Source organism: Drosophila erecta, unplaced genomic scaffold (assembly GCF_003286155.1).
Source record: "Drosophila erecta strain 14021-0224.00,06,07 unplaced genomic scaffold, DereRS2 tig00000000-arrow-pilon, whole genome shotgun sequence".
Taxonomy (NCBI): domain Eukaryota; kingdom Metazoa; phylum Arthropoda; class Insecta; order Diptera; family Drosophilidae; genus Drosophila; species Drosophila erecta.
In genome coordinates, this window is record NW_020825194.1 from 27496877 (window position 1) to 27517240 (window position 20364).

Sequence of the window (20364 nt, forward strand, 5' to 3'; positions counted from 1 at the left end):
AGTATTTAAAAATATCAATGCATCGATTAATGAGGAATTGTTTTAACGTAATATTGCTATTTTGTAACAATTTTTGTATATTTTTTCTCACACTTATCTAAGCAATGTAAATAATCCGTTTTACAATAAATGGCAGTAATATAAAGGCACCCTTAAATTGTTGCTTGGGAAATGGCAACTTAATTTGTTCAGTCCATTTTCTTAGGGGTTGATGATGTGGAAATGATGTCTTTAATTTTAACTATAAGCACTGGAGGCATTTAAGCATTACAGGAAGACAAAGGCATAGCAAGTGGGATTTGGTCACTTGTGCAATCTGTTCGCATAAGATGGAATCCTTATCTCGATATGCTAATTTCTTTTTTAAATCTGGCAAATAAAGAGGGAATCAATGAGTATACTTCTGTTAGAGATGCTGACATCCAAGGATATGTACATACATATATGCATATGAAACGGTAAAGGATTTTAGTTTGAACTGTCGAAAAACACCGCAAAGGAAGTGTACTTACGTTGTAATTATGTTATAAGCACCACTAACACCCTTTTAATAATGTATACATTAATCTTAATAGTTAAATATAATAGTGCTATATTAAATAATAACATTAATGGGGACAGTTAAACGGGTAAAAAATTCCGTGACTCAATGATTCAGAGACATAGTCCTTTAATGTTGGGAAAACAATTTTTTTGTGCAATTTTGAAAGCCAACGAACAGCAATTAGTCAATTGGTTAGTCACTTTTCCATAAATGCAGGCCATGTAAAAAACGTTGATCCCAATTCTTTTTTTTTACATTGCGTCACTCTTAGCATTAGATAATTTGAAGTTGGCTGCGATCAATATACATTTTGACAGGCTTCCCAAATTAGATACTTTACAACAGCTGATCATTTTTAAAAGCCAACGAATATTAAGCACTTAACTTACGATAAAATAAAAGTTAAAGGTGTATATGCAATTATATCATGTGATTATATATTCATATACATATCCATGTTAGGCTACATATAGTTTTACTTGCAACAATAATAACAATATAAGAAACGTCGTTTGATAGATACAAATTACGTGGATTTTTTTTTATAAACACAATAAATTATAAATCTTATGCAGAACGGAAGTTAAACAAATTAATTATTAAAACACACACATTAAACATTAAACCACATTAATTTACATATTTTCACAAACCTAGATGCTTCTTTTCCATAGACGAACCACTTTCTACACATATGTACATTCACATTTATTTACAATGTCGGGACGGCGCGAACGCCATTCCCGGCTACCAAAAATTACACGCACGAGTTATTCACATTAGGAATAATCGCAGAGGTCAACTCAGCCGAGGTGCAATGGCCAAGCCTCACTCCGGAGGAACCGCCTTCATGATCACGGTTAACCTCTACGCCAGGTAAGTATGCCTTACTCAGCTTGGCAAGGGGGTTTCCATGAGGGCGCACCTAGAACTAGTTGAGAATTATAATGTGACTACGCGTGTGAAGTCGAATTGTGCTGCAGGAGCCTAAGAAATGTGACAGCGGGCAGCAATGCTTTATTCTGTAATGTGCTAAGCAATTTCAAATCTTTAATTGTTAAAAAGGTATTTTTTTAATTCTTTAATGCATCTTTTATTGTCCAGATATAAATAAAAAATCACAACGTTCGAGAAAAAATATTTTCTTAGACTCGTTTTCGGAAAATCCACCAAATAAATAAGTTTTATTGTCAAGTTTCTTGTGATTTATTTAGAAAAATTACGTTTGAAAAGCATATATACATTTTTAACAGGTTTTTTAACAAATATAGCATTAGTTGTATAAAAGTTATAGGAGTAGGAAACTGAGCTGTTTATGTTTTTCTGCTTAACTTGTGGGTTTTTAAAAAAGTGGTGAAACTTAAGTTTCTTATATCGAACACAAAAAAAATATATTTTTTGACCCTATAAAGTATATACATATCTATATATTCGTGATCAGTCACACTAGGCAAGTCGAAAAGCCATTCCCGTGGGTACGTCCGCCTGCTGCCCGTATGAGCGTTGTGATCTCGGGAACTATAAAAGCTAGGAATCTAAATTGCAGTCTGCAAATTCTAGAGACGTGAACGCATCGTGAATTTGTTTTAGAAGATTGTCACGCCCACACTTTTATCTTGCTAACTTCTATCGATGCGCCAAGGTGGTAGCGCCCACAAACCGATCAAAAGGTTTTGATTTTTTTTATTCAAACCACTCCAATCCGAATAAAAAGACATTGATTGTAATGCACAAAAAATCTGTTGTATCGTGTGTATTAACTTTTTATTTTTATTAAAAGTAATGACTTAAGCTTATGATTATACATTTTATAATTTACGTTAGAAAATACAATTTCAATTACACAGGCTTTTTATAAAATTTTTATTTGATTTTGGAATCAATTTGCTTTTATACATTTCTTCCACAATGTAACTCAATTAAAAAATGGATACGACTGGTAACATAGTTTGGAGTTCTTAAACACTTAAATCCAGCTATAAGCACAAATTGGTACACTTGCAGGAAAATGCAAAATATTTGCCCAAAGAAACAAAGAACAAAACACACCGACAAAGTCATTATATACACATTTACTATAAAACGTCCGTAAGAGGACAAAGAATACATCGAAAAAGTAGTGTTGAAGATAAAGTAGACATACATAAAATGGAAATATTGGTTGTGGTGTATACGGTGTATAAAAAAGAATACTAAAAGGCGTCTGATTTTTTTGAGTGCCTCCTTTAAGGAATTGCACAACTATGTGGGACCAGCGCGTCCATCCTGGAAACACTGAGTTATGTTAGTTGCCTAACACAGCATGGCTGTGTATGTTCTTGAAGTCCTGGGTTTGGGTCGTGCTGCGCAGTACCTCCAGCCATCTATGAATATAAAATTTGAAGTTATTATTACATGCGTTTCTATTTACATTGAAATATGAAACAAGAGCGAGCGATATAGTTTCGTCTAGTATACACAAAACGTTTTAAAACATCGAAAGAAATTTGCAAGAAAAATAATAAAATTGAAAAAAATATCAACAAATTAAACATAGGTTTAGAATATGCGTGCAAGATCTCGACGTTCATACGGGCGGACAGGCACTTAATGTCGGAAACGCCTCTCTATTCTATTCACGAAGTTGTAAGAGTTTTAATTCCTCATTAAACCTTTTGCGTAAATTCGAGTATTTGTTTAAATGTGCCTTTGTTTTGATTTGATCGAAATATGCTTTATAGGAACTATGGCGCAGGTTTACTAATAGTAATAATTAAAAAAAAACAAAGTGTGGGTGACAGAAAAACACGAAGTTGTGCACAAGTTCTCGTCGAAACAAACTAACGATTAACTATTTGTTTTTTGATACGTATAAAATAGGGGTATTTTACGGGATTGAAATAATATTTTAATATCGTTTACATTAATTGGTTTCGGCATTTTAATACCTGCCCTTTCCTAGCATCTCAGCGCTCCTAGCCTTACCTGTTGTAGGTGTGGGCACTCTCCGCGCGGAAGAAGTACACGTGGTTCTTAAAGGAAAGCTTGAAGACGAACTCCTTCTGAACGGCATCTTGGTGGCCAGGAGGACCCACCGTGTAGCCCAATAGCGGCAGACTAGCCAGGGCGAACTCGTCCTGGTAGCTCTTGTAAAAGTACAGACAAAAGGACGTGAAGACCACCCAGAGCTTCTGCCAGCCTGAGCTATTCTTGAACTTGCGCAGCAGATAGCCGGACAACTGGTGCTCGGCGGCAATCAGGTGATCGCCCAGTCCTACGGTGGCGCCACGATGCCAACAGACGTGCAGAGCGGTATTGCTTCGTGATGGCTGCGTCCTGTTTTGCTGCTGTTGCTGCAGCTGCAACTTTTGCTGCTGCGGAGTCAGCGGACCGCCACCGTTCACACTGCTGTTCAGGCTGCTGTTGTTCCCGTTGCTCAGACCGAACAGGTCCAGACCTTCCTCCGAGGAGCCTAAAAATAAAACGGAAAATACATTACTGGGTGCTTTGTAGTTGAAGGATTTTGGGATTTGGGTGTATCTTCTTCCTTACGAAGCCATGCAGCGTGCTTTTCTTGCCAGCAAAAAACAAAATGGAGAAAAAAAGGAAATTTAACGAAAGGTAATGTTAAATACAGCATTGGAAACCCTACCTCAGAAACCACTTTTTATTACCATAATTAACAAAAAAGATTTCTTTGATGGAGGAACAACCGTCGCGCAACGAGGGCTTAATTGCAATCCATGCTTAGTCTGCTTAAGTTTAAATTTCTAGCTTTTATAGTCCCCGAGATCTCGATATTCATGCAGACGGACAGAAGGACGGACAGGAGAACATGGCGAGATTGAATTCATACTTAATATCATTTCAATAATGAAATGGCATCAGTTATTCTATCAAGTGTAATTAATTTTTAATTTTTATTTAAGTGGTAAGGTAACAAATTACCACATTTTATAAAGCTAAACATTCTTTTTCTGCTTTACTTGTTGAGTCTAAGTGTATAAGTATTTGCATGGATTATATCTATTAGCGGCGACTTTATGTAGGAAACTACTTTTTCATACATAAACGTACTTGCAAGGAAAATCTGCATTGTAAACACAATCCATCAAGTCGTATTTCTACAAATATACTTACTGCAGTTCTTAAGCGTCGTTAGCTGGAGTTGCATGTTGGGGGGTCGGTTCTTAATATCCGCGGCCGCCTTGGAGAGCTCGGCCAGCCAAAGAGTCTTTTCAGCGGTGGTGCCCGCACTCACTGTAATGGCACACTGACCGCCGAAGATGGAGAAGGTGTTGTGCTCGGCGTTTTCGGTGAGTAATGAGCGCACAGGAACGTGTCCTAAAATGCGGAAGCTTTGATCCAGCGGTGACTTGGACCCGTAGAGAAGCAGGTCCGAGAACAAGAAGAACATCCTCTGCTGCAGACCGCGCTTTGAGTGCTTTAAAAGGCATCCCTGGCGGATAAGGCGGCGATGGGGCTGAACCAACTGCTCGAAGTTGATGTCGCGTTGTAGCTCACACAGCTCCACAAAGTTCGCAGAGTCGGGAAGCTGGGACCTAATCCCCTTGGTGCTGCGAACGAGCAAGTGGTGCACAGCCATAGCATCGGCATAGTCGAGATGCTCTTCCCCATAGTAATCGCAAAGCCGCTCTAGGATCAGTTGGTAGTGCAAAAGGCGGTTGAGGGGCTTCAGCAGAAGCTCACCGATAGGTAGATAGCACACCTTCTGCTGCTCAAACTCCTTGTACACCTGGCGGAAGCGTTCATCGCCTTCGTACATGTCGTTCATACAGTGCAGAATGTCCAGGTGCGTCTGCACGTACTCGTCGTAGATGGGCAGAGCCGCCATGTGCTTCATCATTACGTCCCCGATGCGGTGGGCTTCGTGGCCTCCTCGTCCCTCCCACTGCACCATGCGGTGTTCGATGTCCCGCAGGAAGAGATTGTGGTGCTGGGCCAGGGAGTCGAGCAGCTCGAACAGCGGCTGCAGTTGTTCCACATCCTCGAGACTCAGGACCTGTCGGAAGGTTGTGTTCAGCACATCCAGATCCTTCTTGTACGTACGTTCTGTCATCAACAGCTCCTTGGCTAAAAAGTAGCTTGGCTCGGTGGGCCATTTCCGCTTTTTCACTTCTGCCTCAATATCGTGTTGGGTGCTCAGGGGATGCACATTTCCGTTTCCGTTCCCATTCTGGTGCGAGGCGGTGGCAACGCCGGTAGCTAACTCCTGTCGCTTGGCGTGCTGGATTTCTGCCTGGATTACGTCATACGTTCCAGCCTCGGATCGGGATAGTGACGAAGACTTATCCGATCCTAAGGTGAGGTCGTACCGCGTTGGTGGAGTGGTAATTTCACCACGCCTGTCCAAAGACATATTTCCATTGATGCCATAGTACCCATCTAATAATGAAACAAAAAAGAATGAAAATCAAAATATTCAATCATAAAATAATATATTCAATAATATATTCAATACATAAAATATTCAATCACCAAACGCAAAACTTTAAGCACAAGTAGATTAGCATAGTAGATTATTTAGATTATCTCCAAATTTTATTGGATGTATTTGTAAATCAATTTTTTTTGCTGCATCACGAAGGTATTCCAAAATTTATGTGTACTCATTACATTACAAGCCAAGTATTTAAGAAATTAACATTGCATCAACAATAAAAACATGAATAAATAAGAATTGTGTTTAAATATTACAATTAAAAAAAAATATAAGTAATTATTTCAATCAATATCAATATTCAAAGTCTGATAATTTTTATTGATTAATGAAGTTTTATTTATTACGTTTGTTTCTATATAATTTTAATTTAATGCTTGTTAAATCGATTGCTCGTGTACATTTCATTGGCTTTCGTTACTATAATACTTTCAACATTTTTTCTGTTCGTTATTGTGATCTTGATTTATGCGAGAAAAAGATTTTAATTTAACTTAAACCTCGTTTTCACTTTGTGTTGAGTTTGTTTTTTGTAACTTCTAATAATTCAGCTATGATTTCTTGTAGGTTCCTTTTTCCTAGACAAATTTACCATCAAAGTTTTGATTCAAACTAGAAAGGAAACTAGCTTCGGCATGCCGAAGCTTTTATACCCTTGCAGTAAAACTATATTAAAACAAGAAGAGAGAATGCTATAGTCGAGATCCCCGACTATCAGATACCCGTTACTTTATCTAGTGGAAGTGCGAGCGAGAACGAAAACTGATGTCTGTATACCGAGTAAAAACACTTTATGATCGAAAACAACGAAACTATGATTTATTTTGTAATATTTTCAATAAATTTTTCTAGAGTTCCGAGCTAAATTAAAATCAAAATTATATTTGGTCGAAAAACTGCAGAATACCGAATTGGATAATTTTACGGTCAAAAACAACGAATTTATTTCCATATTTTAAAATTATATAGACGTATGTATATCCAGCCTGTTCCGACTTATAGACTACCTGCATAGGATAAGTATTTCATGCAGATAGGTTTAAGCTGAGAGACTTGTTTGCGTAGAAAGAAACGGACGGGCACCCGCACATGGCTATATCGACTGGACATTTGTTATTAATCTAGTATATGTATACCTTATATGGTCGCAAATGTCTCGTTTACTGTTTTGCAATTCCCTGCAAGGGCAAAAAAAAAAAAATGGAAGCTGGATAAAAGTAAATTGTTTCCTAACTAAAGATCATTTGATTGTAGTAATTGGATATAAGAATTATTCAACTAACGTATATGCTATCTTTTTCGCAATAACCAATTTTAGAACCCATTTTATTTTACGTTAATTCTAAACACAAATAGATATTTTGATTTCAATACTTTTGATCTGGGTTAAATTAGTAAAATTATTGTACGACCCTTACATTGTCTAGTACCAATCATGGTGCAATCATTTTAACAACTATAAAATAACCTTTTCCATCTTTTGTAATAATAAAGAGAAAACATATATTAGTTTCTTATACTTATTGGTATATAAGTTTTTAAATGGTTATAAAACTTAACAGGGTCTCAACGTATTCTGCGTTATGCTCCTATTAAAATTACATCTATATAATACTTTTGGTATATGGATTTCCACTTCCGGATTTCCAGTTTGGCACATTTATGTACTAAGCAGAACTAATTCCTAAAACAACGTTATTACACTTATGACAGTTTTAGGTAATAGTCAACGTGCTAATTGGCGTCTAAAAACGATTGCAGTAAAATTAAAATCGTATATAGCACAATGACTATATAAAATATACGTGACTAAAAAACCGCATAATAGCGCGAGTAAATGCCCTTATTATACCGTGTGTTCTGGTCAAAGAAACGTTGGATCATTAATTATAGGACCTCTATTGAGAATTATTAAAATCTTTTCCAATAATCTCCCTAGGATAAGATATTCAAAGCAAAAGCAGTTGGTTGATTTGTCACTTCATCATGTGAGATTACTAAAATTAGATTATAGTGTACGTAACTAGCTTAGAGGTTTGAATCCGGATATTCCGATTTAGGTATGCCGGGCTTTGACACTTGGATTGGAAATCAGATGGATAGGACAACCTACCATTACTGACAAAATACCGTAACAGCACAGTGTTTGTGGCAACTTGAATTAATCATATAATTTAATAACTTTAATCTTAAGTATGTGTCTTGGTTTGTGTTGGATTAGCTAAATAACAATTAAACATTTGTATTTTTGTATTCTATTATTCGATGATTAAACAGTGCTTTAAAATTTCTTCAACTGGTTTAACGTTTTCGCTCAATATACCCATATCTATATTAATGTTAAATTGCTCTATAACATTATTATATTTAGATACTGCTCAAAGGCAACTCAATCTACACCGACCTACGGGCTTTTGCCATCATCTCGATTTTTTTGATTTTTTACGCTTGGTAATGTTTGATAAAAATGGTTTTCACTTGAATTTGATTTGTATTTCTAACGCTTCAGGGAGAGTTATAATTGTTTCAAGTCGTTAAGCAGCTTTGGTTTTCTTGGGTTTTTATATTTTGTTTTGTTTGTTAGTCGTAAATCAGTCTCAGTTACAAATAAGTTGGTATAAGTATTTGGATAGTATGTAAAAGTCAAAGAGCGTTCTAAAATTTCCAAGGCAACGTAACAAATAAAAAGACTGCATTCGTTAAGCACACGCATTGGGAATTCTTGGTTCTATTGCTTCCCGTTCTTCGCTTTCTTTGGAGAACTTAATTCACTGGTCACTTAGCTCATCAGAATCATGAAATTTGGGTGGGGGATCCACACGTATGTCCAGACCGCAGGCATATCGCTCATATTCAATGGGTTCGGATTCGTAGTCTGACAAAAAATCGGGATATGGCGGCACATGTCGAGCCTGGGCTCCAGTTCCTTGCTGCTGAGCCTGTCCCGGTCCCTTGGTCGTACCCCTTCTTATAGTACCCGATCCTGTTGCTCCCGCGCCACCCCCGAATCCACTACAGCTATCTTCGCTGGAGTTAGCCAACTCATCGGACAATCCGCCACCTCTGGTTTCGTACTCGCTTTCCTCCGGGTTGCAGTAACTACGCCCATGATAGGGTCGAACCTGAGGTACTACTGTCGAATGTCCTGATGTTCCCGCCGCAGTGGAATCCTCCCGCTTAAACTGCCTTTTCTTGGTCCGAGCTGGTTTCACCGGCTGACCCGAGGCCGGTGGCATTGGATGATTAGCGGGGGCTGGAAGCTGCACCGGATTAGGGCGCTCCATTACAAGGGCCTGGTGATACATGGGCTTGGTGATGTGACCCAAGCGGTCGTAGCGGGGAAAACCCATCTCGTCCACATTGTCGCTCATATCTAGACTTTCAAATTTGCCACTATATTGGGGAAAGTCCTCATAGTCGTCTGTTTGCTCCTGATCCCTCTCCAGTTCCTCGTCGAACTCCAGGTATTGGTCGTCCCGCTGGCAGGACGAATACTCAGAGCTACCTGAATCAACTTCCGGTACGTAACCTTCGGAGCACTCGGAACTCTCCGCTTGCTCCAGCAGAGCTGCAGCTGTTAAATTGGCCCTCATTCTTTTGGCGGGCAACTGACGCTTCTTGCGGTAGCCTCTGCTTCTCATTTTGGCCTCCTGACCTCGCACGTCCAGCGAGCTGTCTGTGTCGTTGCCACTGGGGGGACTTTTTAAGGAAGCCGCAACGGCTCCAGCGCTTAGCTGGCTTGTCGCTTTCCTAGGGGGCTTCTGTAGCAACTGATTGGGCGGTGATTCCGAGCTTAAGCTGCTGGAATAGTACGGTGAGCAGCGGACCAACTTGTCGGCTCGCTGAGACATTTGCGGAGAATTCGGCTCCGTACTCTCGCTGTTCAGAGTGTTGGTGGTGGTGGTTGTATTGGTGGCTGAAGACGTGGAGTGCGGATCCCTCTCTTCGTCGATTCTTATGGGCAGCTCCTGGGACGACTGCTGCGATTTGCTGAGCATATGCTCATGGAAGGAGCTTGACTGACGTAGCTGCTTGCTAGTGGTCTTGAACTCACGGATCTGGGTCTTAGACATGGTTCTGTCATCGTAGCTGTGGTGCTTCGCCAGCGGTTTAGGTGGGGGAGCCACTGCGTCGCCAGGTAAATCGCTGGGCGTCACAATGGGCGGCACAGTGGGCACTGGCGGTGGTGGGGGCTTCGCCGCTACACCGGATTCAGAAATCATTGCCTTTTTCTCCTGTGCCTCAGCAGCTTCGGCTGCTTGCTCCGCCAGTCCTGGTTGCTTCATCTTGTTGAGCAAAGCCTGCATGATAGGGCGCGTGACCGCAGGTTTGGGTTTCGTAGGTGGCTGAGGCGCTCTTGGCTTTTGGCGCACCTGTTGGGGTTGCTGGGTTTGAATCTGACTAGGGGTTGATGAGGGAAGGTGGGACGCTGGAGGTCCACCGTGCAGCGGCACAAACTCCTGGCTCTGATAGCGCTCAGTTAACTTTTCGCTGTGCGCATACAAACGCTCGACAAACGGCGACTCTGACTCAGAGCATATTTCCTGGCTCTGATACAACTTAGACATCATCTCCAGCGACCGACGTTTCCGGGCAGCTGCACTTGTCTCCGGACCAGTTTGAGTATCAGTATGCTCCTGTGGAGCTCTCGCCTGATTGCCATTGCTGCCACTTCTTCGGTGAACTTGTGGGAGCGCGCAACGCTTTTCTTCGCTGGGCGAGCTCAAACTAGTCTTATTTCCCGACATTGCCTGTTTGAGAGGAAGATACTCTCCAGGTGCCACGCCAACAAGTGTGCGGCTACTAGATGTTGACCACTCACTGATAGTGTGAGCCATTTCGGTAAGAGTCAATGTAGTGTCATCACTCCGAGTGGCTGAGGTGGCCTCACTTAGCTTATCAGTCTCGGAATTGGAGAGCATATCATATCGCAGGCCATCGGATGAACCATTTTCCCCGCTAAACTTGTGCGAGAAGCTACTTCCACCACTCTGCTCATTTAGGCTTTCAGCTGATTTATTAATCGAGCTTATACTCGATTTAGTCTGATTAGATTTCTCGCTCTTAGCACACGAGTGTGTGGACACGGCGGAAAGGCTGTCCGATCCGGATAGATTGGCATACTGTCGTACTGTGTTGGTTCCCGTCGACCATTCTGAGATGCTTAGTCCAATCGAGGTGTCCTCCGAGTGAGAGCTATGTGTGCACTTCTTCTGCTGCAATCCACCCATTCTGACAGTCCCATCTAGATCTGTACCAAGGGAACTCGTTTCCTCCTCGGAGTGGCTGGAATGACTGCATTTCTTGCAGCTTGCTCCCCCTCCACCGCTGCTTAAACGAGGTTCGTAGTTTTTCCGCACTGTGGTCTGATCCTCTAGATAAGTGGTACTGCCAGAAAGAATGTCGTCAATGGAAGTGTCCGAGTTGTTAGACCCTTTCGAAAGCTTCCTTAATTGGGCATCTGGGGAGAGCTGCACTTTAATAGTGCCCGGCATGAATACATCATCACTGGAAAACAGCTCTTCCTCTGAGAGAGGGCTTCGAGGGGCTGGTGATCTTGTCGGCTGAGCGACAATCACCTCGGGGCTGGAGTTCTTCCGCTGAGCTCTAGCTGTAGCTTGGGTGGAGGAAGTAGTACAGCTCACATTTAACGAGGACGAAAGGCAAGAGGCTGCACTTAGCGTAGAGCTAAGGCAGCTCACCGTATCAGGTTGTAACTGCTCGTTGCCAAAGTCATTATCATCAAAGGCTGCAGACATAAGATAGGCGGTGTCTTCGTATGGTAGTACCTTAGCTATATCGGGAGGACCTACTGCCATTTCCTCGTCCAAAATCACCTTATCAGCACTTTGAACTTCGCTTGCATAGTATGTTTCAATGTTTTCCACAATAATGGGAGCCCCGACGGCGCTTGATGGAGGCGACGGCCAGTCAAGGGAGTCCTGAGACTGCTGGAACGACAAGCTTGCCTTCCAACAGAAAGACTTCGGCACCGGTTTGTCCAAATCCGGCATGGCATACAACGATTCAGCCGGCTTTACCGGCACATGGTCAAATGGAATCTCCGGAAGAGGCCAGTCCTCCGAGTCCTGACTGCCCGCATTGGAAAGGCACATAAGTGTGTGCCGCTCGACATCGTCTCCCTGCAGTTCGTCTACATGGGTAACAGAAAAACGTCCCGTGACCAGGGTTGGTGATTTGGGTTCATTAAGACTACCGAAACTGGAGAGGCGATCCCCAGTGGCAGAGTCGCAGGGAATTTCCGGCATCTCTGCCGAAGTTCGTCGGTCAGCATCCGAAATATAAGCAAGATTTGTATTGCTTCTCGAATCTGAGCTCAGACTGGGCTGGTGATCTGTTGACCCCACTGATTCATCCCGCATGCTAACGGAATGGGTCGACGCTTTGCTAACATCATCCTCCATACTTGACTTTTCAGAAGCAGTGCTACGTTCCGAGATTCTTGAGAGAGTTCTTCCCAAAGTGAAGCCAGTACTGTATCCAATGATATCAGTGGGGTTGACACCGATTCCACCTAAGCTACTAGTCATGGCTGGATAGCCGAACGTAGCCGGAAAGTCGTTCAGTTCGTCTTGATAGCTAGCATCGCTCGCGTCCTTCTGATCATCGGGCGATGCCTCCTTTACGTCGCTGTCGGAGGAGTCGCGCAATGGATTTTGTGCATCATACCGTTCATAACCACCGTCTGTTTCTACATGATGCCAAGGATCATCTGTACTAGAGCTGTTTGAGCTCTCGATGGGAAATGGGCGCCAGGTGCTTTGCTGCTCTTTTTGGGCCAGTTCCCCGCGCCTTTGCGCCGCCCCCAGAGAACCAGAACTGCTTTCCGTTTCAAAGGAACCACGCGACTCTACGCTTAGAGAACCTTTGGAGTCGAAGCTTGATTTTGACTCCTGGGAACTGCGATCGCTGCCCGATTTTCCCGCATCCGCACGAGTTACCGATAATTTCTTTCCCGCGTTAGCCCTCGCTGGCTTCTCAATCCGTGGCGGTTTACGGGATCCAGAGCTGGATTCACTGTCCTCAGTGCGTGCACCTCCCCGATCCAATATTTTAGCGATACGCTCCTCAATGGGTTCCAGATAGGACTCTGTGCTGGTACCCAAGTCGATCGGGCTCTGCTTTTCTAGGGTCGGTGTGCTCGGTTTCTTGCCTACCAAGACTTTCGGCTCGTTGGTTGGCGTCTGCTCGTTGGATCGTGTAGGTGAGATCTCATCCTTACCGACATCCAGCTGGAGCATGCGCTGCTTAAGTTCCTGGCACTTGCGCGCTTCTTCCTTTCCAAAATCCTGTGATATTCCAAGAGGGCGGGCAATGGAGCAGCTCACACTGGACTCCTCCTCAACTGAACTCTTTTCCTTACCCACTGACAGACTCCAATCTTGTTGTCTCTGTGGGCTTGTGTCCTTTTCTCCGCTTGTCCAGGAGTCTGAGCTCTTGGAACGGTCGCTTTGCTTATCCAGAGTGCTTTTTTTCTTGCTGGTGTCCGAAGAACCAGTGTACTTCTCAAAGGTCTCCAGTACAGACTTCTCGATTTGGGGACTTGCGTTGGGTGGCGTTAAAATAATATTTAAATCTGATGTAGGAGTGGCACAGTTCGAGTACTCAAGCGGGTTGGCATCTTCTAATGTTGCTTGCGTTTCAAGGACATTACGATCTGGTTCCAGGGTACGTGGTTCATTATCAGAAGTATCCGATCCTATGAACTCATCACATTCAACTGTCATCCAGGAGCCAGTTTCATCGCTCCGACTGCGATCCAGACTCAGTCTGTTTGTATCTTGCCTACCAACTTTTAGATGTCTTTCGGAAGAATTGTCATCCTCTTCGATGGATGGTTCTTCACATTCTATGGTGGGCACTCGGTGTGGGTACCCCTCTGTTCCGCCGCCTGCCCCTGGAATTGGGGACTTGCTTGCGGGTGAGTGGCTGTCATCGACGGAGACAAATGAGTCAAGGCTTTCAGCTGTAGATGGTTTACGACTAAAGGCTCCCTCGCTGTCGCGCGCATCTTCCGAAGGTAGAGAACGTTTGAGTATCTCCAGGGATCTACGCTCTGATATCACCGCTTGCATGTCGATATCTTCCTGATGGGGCTGAAACAATAATATTTTATTATAAAACCCATTCTGTCGCTTAGCCAATAGTTTTATTCAATTTTTGCTCAATCGTTGCTCTAACAATAAATAAAATCAAAGCAACGCTACACAAAAATCAATTAAAATAAAATTGTTGCTTACCTCTTGAACTTGATATTGGTGGGCGAACATTCGACGATCCCCAATTGCACTCCGAACCACTGGCACAGGCTTCTCCTCATTCTTTTTTGCCGCCTCGGTCGCCTGTCTTTTGTCATCGAGACTACGAGCCTTGACATCGGGACCTAGGTAGTGATGTTCAGCTGGTCTCTCCAAGCTACTCGACTTTCCATCTATCTTTTTGTGTACAACACTGCCCTCGATCTTCTGCTTTAGCTCCTGCGCCTTGGCAATTTTCTTTGGCGATTTGATGAGCATGTCTTCCGGAGCGTCTGACTTCTCGGAGTCTTCAAAGGACTTGTTGCGATCCTCGAAGCTGCGATTTGCTTTGTCCAACTTGTCGGGGCTTCGCCCTTCGTCAAAGCTGCGGCTAAATTTCACAAGCGAATTATCAAGCTTTCTGGGACTCTTGGCTATCAGAACGTGATCCTCCGCCTTAGACTTAAACTCTGTTTCAATGATGATCTTGTCCCCATCAGTCTTTACGAGAATTTTATCTCCGGGAGCGGGGAAAGCCGGCAACGTGTCCTTCACTGGACTCAACATAGTGATGGTTTGTTTCATGGCTGATTCGTATAGCTTCTGTTGGCGCTCCTTGCGCTTGGCAATGTCTGCCTCAGTTTCTTCTTGGGATTTGCTCTTGTCTTTGCTCAGGCGACGCATCTCGATGGATCGGGGGCGCTCTTTCGGACTGGATTTCTTACTACCCCTCCCATCTCGTGCTTTAATATCATCGGCACTGGTCCGCCGCGATTCGGGTCGGCTTCTGGACACTGGTTTGCCCTTATATGGTTCAGAAGTTTTTAGTTTACCTTTTCCAGTACTTTCAATGCTACTGGCTCTGGAGACCCCCGGCGAGGTCTTTCGGGAACTATTAGCTGAGCTGTAGGGTGACCAGTCAGTGAATCGGTATTTTGGTATATTTAGGATGAGATGATCACCGCTCCTAAGCTTCATCTTTGACTTCTTCTTATCCTTGATTTTGACGCCCTGTAAGGCAATCTTTTCTATGTACCGCAGTTGGTTAAGCAGTTCGGCCTCCTCGTTGTCGATTGATACTGCACTTAGCAGGGAGTCCCTACCATTTGTTTGATAACTACTTTGCGTAGGTATGGATCCTGCACAAGAGTGTACGCTGTCTGCGGTATCTTCGTCCTGCGCGGTCGTTTGATTCTCTCGTTCCAACGACTTCTCCTCGAGGATCTCCGCCTCCTCCTCAAAGCCCACGGTATCGTCCTTTGAAGAAAACGCGTTCATGGGAGGCAGACGATGAAGCGAAATAACTGGAGTGTCTAGACTCTTGGTTCGTCTCTCTGTTGTTGGAGATTGCTGCTGTGTGGCCTTCTGGCGCTGCAGGGACACTGATCCCTCGGAGAGATTCAGGCGTGCATGAGCGAACAAAATGGGAGCATGACCTTTGGAACGCATTACAATCGAAGAGTCGATAATCTCTTCGATTAACTTTACTTTGGATTTGGAACCGCTGGCTGTCTGCTTTTTCAAGGTATAATCAATGTCGGAGGCAGTAATTCGTTCTTCGTGGCAAGTTTCATATATGTCGTCGTTACTACGGAAAAACTCAGCATGCTCCAATATGGGTGAAGGAATATTTTCGTTCCTCTGATAGTCATTCGTGCACTCGTCAATACGTCCTCGCATGGGCATATGGGGTTCATCCTCTGACGAAGGTATAGAAATAGAGCGCTCGGAGATTCGTCGTAATTCAGAAGCATTGGCATACTGAGGGTCCAGTTTTTGGGTTTGGTACCGACTCTCCAGATCAGCAAGGCGCCTACACTGCGGAGGAGACCCCTCAATCTCTGTGGAGCTCATTGTTTGTCCACGACCCCAAGCCGCCGATATTAGCCTGCTTTGCTCAATGCGGAGAATAGACTCGATCTCCTTGCGGGACTGCGGCGGCGAGAACTCCAAGCGATCGGGAATGGCCTCCGCTGAACCAAATACATCATCAGAGTCCAAGCTTTCGTCATCGGAGGAGAAGGAGGTAATACGAGTCTTGCCTTTCTTTGACTTCCCAGCCGACTTGGTCTTCGGAATAACCCTTGGCTTATTTGCCTTTCGAGCGTTGGCCTGCAGCTCCTTTCGAAGACTCTGGATGAGCTCCATCTGTTTTTGCTCCAGCTTCTGCTGCTGCATGCTCTCCGTTCGCGAACTGGTGGCCGAATCGCTTTCAATCTGACTGAGCTTTTTATTTAGTTTCTCCAGCGTTGAGGCATCCATCTGCTTTGTGATGTCCCGTTTCGGCGAGGACAAATGTATTGTTGGTATGGTCTTGTCAATTTCCAAGGTGATTGGGTCCACCTTCGAGAGGTCAATGTTTTGGGTGAAAAGAAATTCTTTGGTGTCTGGAGGCAAGAGACTGTCAAGAATATCAGGCAGAAAGTCTGTAGCGCCAGGTCCCGGACCTCCTGAACTAGCCTTTGGTGACTTAGGCGATTTGGGAGATTTAGGTGACTTGGGGGACTTTGGGGATTTTGGAGACTTGGGCTTAGCGTGTTTCTTTTCGCTGGGCGAAGGAGCTGTTCCATTCATGATGTGGCGCTTGTGGAGCACATAAGGAATATCTTCCTTTAGAACTTTTGTAAAACGCCTTTCGTAATCCCTAAAGAAGCTCTTTGGAAGTTCAAAGCCTGTCTTTGGCAGTTCTTGAGCGATTTGCGATGCAGGACTTCCATCGTAGCATTTGGGAATCTCGAAATTGCCGTGCGCTTTACAAAGAGGTGGTGCACTTGGTATCTGTTTGTAGATGTAATCCTCATCGCTGGAGTTCGAGTCCGCTGGGGTAAGATCAATGGACTTCTGATGCATGAGTACATGTCGGCGAGAATTACTTCCTAAACGAGCACGATTGGCCAGCGAGTTAGGATCGCTTTTGGTGCGCTCCACCGTTGCATGAGAGGAGTAATTTAGTGGCACCATAATGGGATTATACTCCTCAAAGTGCGTCTTAGCAATTAGCTCCTCCTTACGTGTTATCTTTTGGTGGGCCATTAGGCGCGCCTGCTGCTTCTCAAACTCCGACACAAGTTCGGGAGTGAGTGGATACTCCGGACTCTGCTTGCTCTTTTCGTCCTTGGGCTGCTGACCCTCCCATTGTTTGGTGTACTTCTGAATGCACTCAATGCGATCCTGGTCGAAGCTGAAGATATTCTCACTATCAGATCGCCGACGGAAAGCAGAAATCTTACATGATTGTGAGTTACCCCTTTTAATAGGAGCCATCTGGTCAAGAGAGTCTCCTGTCTGTATATCCTTTTCTCGGCATCGTTTACCCGAGGCCGGAGTCGATACGGATTCCGGGGACTTGCTGCCAAAGGATTTAGCGTTGCGTTCGATCTCCACATTTTGCAGACTAATGGAGTGCACCTTAGAGGTCTTGTGTGTTTTATTGCTGGGAAACGTAGAGTAAGTGTCACGACTGTCATAGAACGAACTATTTGCAGTGGAGCTATGCGTGTCAGAAAGCAAGCAATCGTGACTTTTGACTTTTGGCCTTGAGTATAGCCCTTCGGGTGTTTGTTCTTGGCCGGTTTCAACGGCATCATAGTAATCACTTTTTGATTCCTGGCTGGACTGAGCAAACTTCTCGTAGATCTCTTTCTTGGTAAACTGCTTCACTTTCTTGCCAGTGGTGGTTGGCATCTCGTAGTTCCGACCAAAGCAGTCACCCACCAAGGATTCCTTGGAGTCCTGACTGGAAGCTACCGATGTTTTGCTTTTCGTTGTCTCTCGCGATTTTTTACTGTCCGTATGGTAGAGACTATCTCTAGACTTTTTGCTGGAGTCTGAACTGCGTGAAATCTTTGTTTCGAACATTTCGCTCTGGCTCTCCAGGCTTGATGTGCGGATCAGAGTCTCCTGAATCATCTTGTAGAAGTTCCCATCTGACTTGACAGACAGTTTCTCGCGCGGCAGATAGCGCGGATCCTCAGCATCCCAAATTTCATTCATAATATCCGCTGCTGACTTTGATTTGACGTCGATTTCCGAGCGGTACTTGTGCTGCTGATGTCCCTCGGACACCGACTCGTCATCGCTTGGTATGTAGTTGCCCGAATCGAGCGAACAAGAGCGCATGTGGTCCTCGGAGCGGCCACGTCCTCCAAAGAAGTCAATATCGTACTTCTCCAGTAGTTCGTAACTGTCCTGCGAGATGTCATCTTGCGAGCCTGAGTAGTCCATATGCTGGCCATGCTGGCGCTTGTGCTCCTGGGTATTGTAAGTACTGCCCGGATAACTGGAGGAGTACACCTTGCTCTGGGGTAATGGAGAGAAGTCTTGGTGCGCATCAATCGAGTGGTTTTTGGTCACGTACAAGGAGTGACGGGAGTCGTCGTATCGTGTCACTGGCGAGTCAATGCGATTAGAGGAAAGAAACTCCTTGTCAAATGCAGTCATTGGCTTTGAAAGCTCCCGATCGTAGTAGGTGCTACTGTAGCGCTCGAAGAGATCTTTGCAAGAGCTACTCTTCAGCCACGAATCGCGCTCCACCTGGTCGTAAATATTTCCGCCCTCATCCTCCTCTTCTTCCTCTTCATCTTCCATGTAGTGGGCGGAAGCTTCTTCGGGTTTCACAAACTGAGTCGTTGAATAGAGATGGCCAGAAGGCAGCTGGAAATCAAGTTTCTCTGACGAAGAAGAAGGACGACCTGGGGGAAGAATTCCCACCGAATGATGGGTGATGTAGTGGCTGTCGTAAGAATCTACTGAATCAACTCCGGACAGCTCCGAGTTTCGGGGAAGGGAGTGAGTGTGCCGGGAACTTTGCGAGTCTAGAGAAGGCGTCAGGTAATTTTCAGATTGGGCAAGCTTGGTTCGCTCACTCTGACCATACCGCTTAGTGCCGAATCCAGTGCCAAAGTAGGAGGAGGACGAGGACTCTGAGGGGTGATTAAGATCGTTATGATACTGGTAACTTCCGCTGTTGTAACTTCTTTCTTGAAGGGCAGCCGCATAGGCAGAGGTGCTTGGTTGCTGCAGGAGAACAGGAACTTGACCTAGTCCCATTTGCTTGGCCCTCGTGTACTGTAGTATAGACTGATCGATGAACTCATCGCTGAAATGTTTCTCCCGAATCTTCGACTTGGCTTTGCGATTTACAGTGGCATATATGTCGTTGCGTTCGTTGAGATTAAGGTGCTCGCTATTCGAGATCTTGTGCTCCTGGTGTGCAGAGCTGTGAAAGTCCGGATACTTATAGTGGCCCATGTCGTTGATATCGGTGTAGATTATGTTGTCCGTTTCAGTTTCGGTCGAGTTGGCATTGGCGTTGTTGAGCATGCACTGCTTAGACATCGAATAATTGGTACTGCTATAATGGACTGGCGTGGCAGTTAGCGACTGGGACTCCTGTGACTGAAGCTGCGGACGATGGGCACTGGCCAAGCCCGAGCCCAAAGCCGAGGCCGATGCTCCCGCCGCTGAGGCTGCCCCCATAGTCTCCCGATTGATGGTAGATGCCGTCAAGTCCGAGTCCGCTTCCTCCCCGACTAATTCCTCCTCCTCCTCCCCCATAGGCTCCCCCTCCTCCTCCGTGTCCGCAGTTCCCGGATCCTCCCCCTCCGCCTCCACCTCCTCCTCCAACTCCATAGAGCTGTTGAGATCCACCGAACGAACCACTGTGCTGGTGTTGTGCATAGTGTTGTGCTTGGTGCTGCTGCTGTGCGTGTTGATGCTGATGAGCTGCGGCGACACAGGGACAAACGCTTGGGATCCCACTGAGACTCGACGAGGGGTGCTGCTGCTGTACAAGTGGGACAAGTGGCTCAGACCTTAACGCGCCGGATGAAACAACAATTCCGATAATTAGGAAATCAACGCGAATCAGGTACATAGTTATGGAAACAAAACCATACCGAAATAAAATCGAGCTCAACTGATCAAACTGCAAAACAAAGTCTGAACACTGAAAAAGAAATCATTAGGTTACGAAACCCCACGAGGAGCGGGAGAAAACAATACGCTATTGCTAAATGGTAAGACCAACTAAAATATTTAGAGGGAGATAATCATAGGCGACCTTGATTCGAAATAAAGTAATCACTTAAAATATAAGTCTCTTAAATGAATATATTATATTA

The 20364-nt window shown here is 44.4% G+C and overlaps 1 protein-coding gene and 1 non-coding gene across 4 annotated transcripts in view; both read right to left on the reverse strand.

Moving 5' to 3' along the window:
- Nucleotides 1–1263: 1263 nt before the first annotated feature.
- On the reverse strand, nt 1264–1428 carry LOC6552338. The gene has a single exon (XR_046806.2). It is a non-coding gene; the product is annotated as a U1 spliceosomal RNA (small nuclear RNA).
- An 871-nt stretch (nt 1429–2299) lies between these two features.
- The window catches only part of LOC6552337 (FERM, ARHGEF and pleckstrin domain-containing protein 2), a 34666-nt gene continuing 16601 nt past the window's right edge, over nt 2300–20364 (reverse strand). Inside the window, exons 11-13 of one of the 3 annotated variants that reach the window (XM_001978838.3) lie at nt 4664–5929; nt 3509–3995; nt 2300–2907 (exon numbers count right to left, since the gene is read on the reverse strand). In XM_001978838.3, coding sequence (XP_001978874.2) covers nt 2829–2907; nt 3509–3995; nt 4664–5929 — 1832 coding nt within the window. In that variant the 3' untranslated portion in view covers nt 2300–2828. Of the gene's footprint in view, nt 2908–3508; nt 3996–4663; nt 5930–7763; nt 14102–14245; nt 20056–20364 lie in introns of those variants that run through there. The other 2 variants (XM_015154063.2, XM_026976195.1) reach the window with 2 other exon arrangements.